General features: G+C 51.8%; 1 protein-coding gene across 1 annotated transcript in view; it reads right to left on the reverse strand.

The window, feature by feature from the left end:
• Positions 1-7,500, reverse strand: part of wdr7 (WD repeat domain 7) — a 68,598-nt gene that overhangs the window by 26,322 nt on the left and 34,776 nt on the right. The window contains exons 15-16 of the mRNA XM_076284951.1: positions 4,952-5,185; positions 4,204-4,706 (exon numbers count right to left, since the gene is read on the reverse strand). Of these exons, the coding sequence (XP_076141066.1) occupies positions 4,204-4,706; positions 4,952-5,185 (737 nt within the window). The remainder of the gene's footprint in view (positions 1-4,203; positions 4,707-4,951; positions 5,186-7,500) is intronic.

Consider the following 7,500-nt stretch of genomic DNA (forward strand, 5'->3'; position numbering starts at 1 on the left):
GAGTGGGACCAGGAGACGGAGGGAGACATTGAGAACATGACAAGAGGGATATTGTGAGAGAAAGAAATAAAAAGGTGAACAACAGCAGGAGGGGAAAAGAGATGGAGAGAGAGACAGAGAGAGAGAGAGAGAGAGGGAGAGAGAGAGAGAGAGAGAGAGAGAAAGAAAGAAGAAATTGCATCTTTAATGTCCCAGACTTCACACCCTGTAGCCTCTCTGAATGCTGGATGATGTTGGTGTGGAGTGTGAAGTTTGTTTGCTCGTGTGTGTGGTGGAGGAGCGCAGCACACAGAATGTCTGATTGGGAGTGTGAGACCATGACCAGCATGCTCAACCACACTGCTCCCTCACCCAGCACCACCCAACATGGCCACTCTGTACTGGGCTACTGTCACATCGATCTACACATGCCTACTAGCTACCCCACATACTGTACCATTTGAATCCTATGACAATGACAGAAAAAACACAACCTCAATTGAAAAAATATATAATGTCCGCAAAACTGCTTTTCATGCACAACAGGCAACTGAAGAAGACCCAGCAGGGTCGAAACGTTGCCCGTTGTGCATTAAATATATGGGAGTCAAAAGCAGTGTTGCGGACATTATATATTTTTTCAATTGAGTAAGTTTTCTTTTGTCCTGCACCTGCCAGAAGGTGGGATGTGCACACAATAACTGTTTGTAGAAAAACACAACCTCCCTTTGTTTAATCCTTAGAATCTTCAAGCCCATTATATGTGGAGAGCTCAAACGTTGGTACAACATTAATAAAATATAGAAAAAAATTAAAATTGATAGCAAATGTGTACAAAAACAAGTTTATACTACCCTTAATGTCACTCTTTTTCCAAATCTAGGGCCTTGTAGAAAATAAATGAGAATGCCGTACAAACTTGTAATGGTCCAGTCATACTGGGAACATGTTTGTCTTCCACCCTACCAAGATTCGGCTGCCTATGAATCATACTTTTCATTATGTTCATGCCCAAACATTGCTTCCCAGATAATGTGATTTTCAGGCTGTAAAACTGAAGTAATTTCAATGGCTTAAAATAATATGAAGACATAGGATTTGAACAGAAATATTTTATAGGCCTTGGTTTTGGGACCCATTCTTGATATAGACAAGGTTTGAACAAAATCTGAGATGGTGCAGCAACAACCTTATCTGATTTGACACGGAACGTAGCATTAAGTATTCTGAGCAAAGACTTTAATCTCAAACTAAATCTTTCAGAAAGTTTTGGACTCTTTACTGCCCTATGTTCAAGGTTTTTCATGAATTCAGTCAAAAGTATTATTTCTCTAAAGTCCACTTCTTTTCACTGCAATCAAATGTGATATTCCAGCTACACTAAATTCAATATTAATTGGCATTTAACCCGAATATGTTCATATTCAATTTTCAAGTCTTGAAAAGGTCTGTGTAAGATTAAAAAGGATGCTTCAAAGGATTTACTTCTTCAAAAACAGCCTGCATTCTTCAAATCACAGTATATAATACTTTCTTTAGCTATCTTCAGCCTATTTTGCTTGTAAAGACCGCACCTAGTCAAATGTATGAATACAGCTATTAACTTCAGCCTTGACTCAGAGATCGTGCTGAATCTGAATGTGGGATGATCAGTGGGGCTCTGCTGCATGTCTGCTTGGGCATGTTCAGGTGTGCTGTGTGTCTGCTTGGGCATGTTCAGGTGTGCTGTGTGTCTGCTTGGGCATGTTCAGGTGTGCTGCATGTCTGCTTGGGCATGTTTAGGTGTGCTGCTGTGCCTGCTTGGGCATGTTCAGGTGTGCTGCTGTGCCTGCTTGGGCATGTTCAGGGCATGTTCAGGTGTGCTGTGTGCCTGCTTGGGCATGTTCAGGTGTGCCTGCTTGGGCATGTTCAGGTGTGCCTGCTTGGGCATGTTCAGGTGTGCTGTGTGCCTGCTTGGGCATGTTCAGGTGTGCTGTGTGCATGCTTGGGCATGTTCAGGTGTGCTTGGGCATGTTCAGGTGTGCTGTGTGCCTGCTTGGGCATGTTCAGGTGTGCTTGGGCATGTTCAGGTGTGCTGTGTGCCTGCTTGGGCATGTTCAGGTGTGCTGCGTGCCTGCTTGGGCATGTTCAGGTGTGCTGCGTGCCTGCTTGGGCATGTTCAGGTGTGCTGCTGTGTCTGCTTGGGCATGTTCAGGTGTGCTGTGTGTCTGCTTGGGCATGTTCAGGTGTGCTTGGGCATGTTCAGGTGTGCTGTGTGCCTGCTTGGGCATGTTCAGGTGTGCTTGGGCATGTTCAGGTGTGCTGTGTGCCTGCTTGGGCATGTTCAGGTGTGCCGTGTGTCTGCTTGGGCATGTTCAGGTGTGCCGTGTGTCTGCTTGGGCATGTTCAGGTGTGCTGTGTGCCTGCTTGGGCATGTTCAGGTGTGCTGTGTGCCTGCTTGGGCATGTTCAGGTGTGCTTGGGCATGTTCAGGTGCGCCGTGTGTCTGCTTGGGCATGTTCAGGTGTGCTGCGTGCCTGCTTGGGCATGTTCAGGTGTGCTGTGTGCCTGCTTGGGCATGTTCAGGTGTGCTTGGGCATGTTCAGGTGTGCTTGGGCATGTTCAGGTGTGCTGTGTGCCTGCTTGGGCATGTTCAGGTGTGCTGTGTGCCTGCTTGGACATGTTCAGGTGTGATGCTGTGTCTGCTTGGGCATGTTCAGGTGTGCCGTGTGTCTGCTTGGGCATGTTCAGGTGTGCCGCGTGCCTGCTTGGGCATGTTCAGGTGTGCTGCTGTGTCTGCTTGGGCATGTTCAGGTGTGCCGTGTGTCTGCTTGGGCATGTTCAGGTGTGCTGTGTGCCTGCTTGGGCATGTTCAGGTGTGCTTGGGCATGTTCAGGTGTGCCGTGTGCCTGCTTGGGCATGTTCAGGTGTGCTGCGTGCCTGCTTGGGCATGTTCAGGTGTGCTTGGGCATGTTCAGGTGTGCCGTGTGTCTGCTTGGGCATGTTCAGGTGTGCTGTGTGCCTGCTTGGGCATGTTCAGGTGTGCTTGGGCATGTTCAGGTGTGCCGTGTGCCTGCTTGGGCATGTTCAGGTGTGCTGCGTGCCTGCTTGGGCATGTTCAGGTGTGCTTGGGCATGTTCAGGTGTGCCGTGTGTCTGCTTGGGCATGTTCAGGTGTGCTGCGTGCCTGCTTGGGCATGTTCAGGTGTGCTGCTGTGTCTGCTTGGGCATGTTCAGGTGTGCTGTGTGCCTGCTTGGGCATGTTCAGGTGTGCTGTGTGCCTGCTTGGGCATGTTCAGGTGTGCTTGGGCATGTTCAGATGTGCTGTGTGTCTGCTTGGGCATGTTCAGGTGTGCTGTGTGCCTGCTTGGGCATGTTCAGGTGTGCTGCTGTGTCTGCTTGGGCATGTTCAGGTGTGCTGTGTGCCTGCTTGGGCATGTTCAGGTGTGCTGTGTGCCTGCTTGGGCATGTTCAGGTGTGCTGTGTGCCTGCTTGGGCATGTTCAGGTGTGCTTGGGCATGTTCAGATGTGCTGTGTGTCTGCTTGGGCATGTTCAGGTGTGCTGTGTGCCTGCTTGGGCATGTTCAGGTGTGCTGTGTGCCTGCTTGGGCATGTTCAGGTGTGCTTGGGCATGTTCAGGTGTGCTGTGTGTCTGCTTGGGCATGTTCAGGTGTGCTGTGTGCCTGCTTGGGCATGTTCAGGTGTGCGGTGTGCCTGCTTGGGCATGTTCAGGTGTGCTGTGTGCCTGCTTGGGCATGTTCAGGTGTGCTTGGGCATGTTCAGGTGTGCTGTGTGCCTGCTTGGGCATGTTCAGGTGTGCTTGGGCATGTTCAGGTGTGCCGTGTGCCTGCTTGGGCATGTTCAGGTGTGCTGCGTGCCTGCTTGGGCATGTTCAGGTGTGCTTGGGCATGTTCAGGTGTGCCGTGTGTCTGCTTGGGCATGTTCAGGTGTGCTGCGTGCCTGCTTGGGCATGTTCAGGTGTGCTGCTGTGTCTGCTTGGGCATGTTCAGGTGTGCTGTGTGACTGCTTGGGCATGTTCAGGTGTGCTGTGTGACTGCTTAGGCATGTTCAGGTGTGCTGTGTGCCTGCTTGGGCATGTTCAGGTGTGCTTGGGCATGTTCAGGTGTGCTGTGTGCCTGCTTGGGCATGTTCAGGTGTGCTGTGTGCCTGCTTGGGCATGTTCAGGTGTGCTGTGTGCCTGCTTGGGCATGTTCAGGTGTGCTGTGTGCATGTGGGTGGATGCGTACCGTGCCGGGGCCTTCTTCATGTGCTCGCCCACAAAGGTGGCGTTGGTCATGCCCATGAGGGTGTTGGCCAGCGAGATGACCGAGAGCAGGTGCTGCGTGGTGACGGCGCGCGACACGCCGTACGTGCCCTTGCCCACGATCTCGGACACGGAGAGCTTTCGGCCGGGGTCGGGCCCAGCGCCCAGTGCCAGCTGCCGCAGCAGGGACTCCTTGAAGGTGGGCAGCATGAGGGACATGTGCCCGCCGCGGGAGATCAGGCCGAAGGAGATGGGCGTGTGCGGCTTGAGCATGCCCAGGCGGCTCAGGCACACCTCGTCCAGGCTGCCGTTCAGGCCCCAGGCGTGCAGGCAGGACATGAAGAGCTTGGCCGTGTCCATGGTCAGGTTGTACTCCAGCAGGCTCAGCGATTTGGACTTTTCCTCACGGCGACGCATCTCTTCTTCCTCCTCGTCATCCTCGTCCAGGAGATGCTCCTTGATATTCTCCTTGATGGTCTCTTTGACCTTGAGAGGACAAGATGAAAGACCAGATGGAAAGACGAAAGAAGAAGTATAGGGGGAAGGAATCACATCTTGAGTGGCAATGATTAATATTAGCATCAATTCATTGCAAATAGGACAGGAGAGCCATTGGATGGACACTAATCCATTACTAGTGGCACCATTTTAGAGCATAGACTCTTGATATCACATAGATGTGGTTTCATCTGAGGCTGCTGTGATGGCGTTTGCCGTGCTCCCCTGCTGACCTGTTTAAAGATCTTGCTGGCCAGCAAGGAGCCGCCTTTGTCCGCCCCGCCAGGAGCTTTCTGCAGCGTCTCCGGGGAGACCAGCATGGGGTTGGGCCTCTGGGCCTCCTCAGTCAGCAGCTGGATGATGACCGCCTCCACGTCGAAGAAGAGCACATGCATGTCCGAGTCCGTCACATTGGTCTTCATCGCTTGTACCACAAGTGCATTGTGGGAGTACTTGGGCAGGTTCCCCTTTGAAACACACAGAAAAACAGGCACATGACTACCTTCAACATGCTTAGACATCAGACCATTTTGCTCTACTACACACAAGCATCTTTTCACTAAACTTCAACTGGCCACAGAGATAAAGTAAGTTAAAAACATAATCACTCTCTCTGATGTCACGGCTCATTTAATATCTGCCTGTTCGATAGTAATCTGCGTAAGATCCATATGCATACAGGATGTGGTTTACATCAATTACTGCCATTGGTCCAGCTACCTAATTATATCTCTCCAACCATGGACACCAAACTTTCTACTTACTCATGGAAACTTGATAATCACAGGAGTCTAATAAACTAATTTCTGACTACTGCTCAAGCACATTAGTCAAAGCTTGCCACCATGCATATTAATGTCCTCATCTGCAGGTCTGCGTAATAATCCCAAACATTTCTCCTCTAATGCCTTCCCCCCCAAGCGTTCATTGGGTCTCATCTTGTTTTCAACCAGGACGGCTTGAAATTGCTGGCTTGCTAATTGCTATTCAATGTTAATTCAATTACGGAGGCACCTGCATTGCATTCCTAGTATTGGAAAGGATGTTTACGCTTGAAAAGGCCAGTGCTCTGATGACTCTCTGGCCAAAAGAACACATTAGTTTCTCCTCGGTGGAGGACAGGGAGGATGCAAGCCCATCCGGCCCCAGCCCACTTCCACACACACACACACACACACACACACACACACACACACACACACACACACACACACACACACACACACACACACACACACACACACACACACACACACACACACACACACACACACACACACACACACACACACACACACACACACACACACACACACACACACACACACACACACACACACACACACACACACACACACACGGTCCTTCTTGCATCTGGCCCTGAACGTTCAATAGGCATCACAGTAACGTCCATCGCAGACAATTAGCACGCGGAGCCTGTGCATTGTCCCCGTGTTCAATGGCAGTTAAGGGGCATGAATGGGGCCTTGCGCCTGCCTGAGCGATCACAGGACTGAGGCCAACACAGAGGGAGGGAGGGAGAGAGAGAGAGAGAGAAAGAGAGAGGGAGAGGGAGAGAGAGAGAGGGGGAGAGAGGGAGGGAGAGGGAGACAGAGAGAGAGAAAAGGAGAGAGAGGGAGAGGGAGACAGAGAGAGGGAGGGGGAGAGGGAGAGGGAGCTGGCCTGGCCCTTACCTCGCTCTCTTGTTGAGGAAGAGGAGGAGTACATACAAAATAACTTGATAAAATAAAAGCAGCAGCTGGTGAAGGAAACTAGGACATATAGATGAAGAGTCAGGAGAGCTCCGGAGGAGCAGCGACCCGGTCTCTGGGCTCACACGTACGTGTGTGTGTGTGTGTGTGTGTGTGTGTGTGTGTGTGTGTGTGTTGTGTGTGTGTGGTGTGTGTTGTGTGTGTGTGTGTGTGTGTGGTGTGTGTTGTGTGTGTGTGGTGTGTGTGTGCTCATGAAAAGAGTCCACCTCCGCCCCTCAGGACATACGGCTACTGTATGAGCATGAACATGCCTCTACGGACCGGCCATTCAGAGCAGCTGGGAGGACTGGCTGGGGCCAAGATGGCGGCAGTGCCGGTCAGGGGCTTGCGCTCACTTTGAAGAATGGACGAGGAGGGGTGGTGGTGGTGGGGGGGGTTGTTTGGGTGGGAGGGGGTGAGGTCCAGCTTGCTGGCCCTTTTTTTGTCTGAACGGAGGAGGACTGGCTTGGCCTGTCTGGCTGATGAGGAGCGAGCGAATCAGCTCTGCCAGGCATGCAGGCTGTGTGCGGTGCTCGGTCGCTTGACAGATGTCTGCTGCTCCCAGACTCCCTCACATCGTCCCCGCACCTCACAGCCACCACACACTCACAGCTCAGACACTCAGACACACACACACACACACAAACACACACACTCACACACACACACACACACACACCCGCATCTCACAGCCACCGCACACTCACAGCTCAGACACACACACACACACACACACACACACACACCCGCACCTCACAGCCACCGCACACTCACGGCTCAGACACACACACACACACACACACCCGCACCTCACCGCCACCGCACACTCACAGCTCAGACACACACACACACACACACACCTCACAGCCACCGCACACTCACAGCTCAGACACACACACACACACACACACACACACACACACACACACACACACACACACACACACACGCACGCACCTCACAGCCACCGCACACTCACGGCTCAGACACACACACACACACACACACACACACACACACACACACACACA

The sequence above is a fragment of the Alosa pseudoharengus genome, unplaced genomic scaffold (genome assembly GCF_046254945.1).
Source record: "Alosa pseudoharengus isolate Yale_2024_CS ecotype anadromous, Long Island Sound unplaced genomic scaffold, YU_APseudo_1.1 YU_APseudo_1.1_scf_14, whole genome shotgun sequence".
NCBI lineage: Eukaryota > Metazoa > Chordata > Actinopteri > Clupeiformes > Clupeidae > Alosa > Alosa pseudoharengus.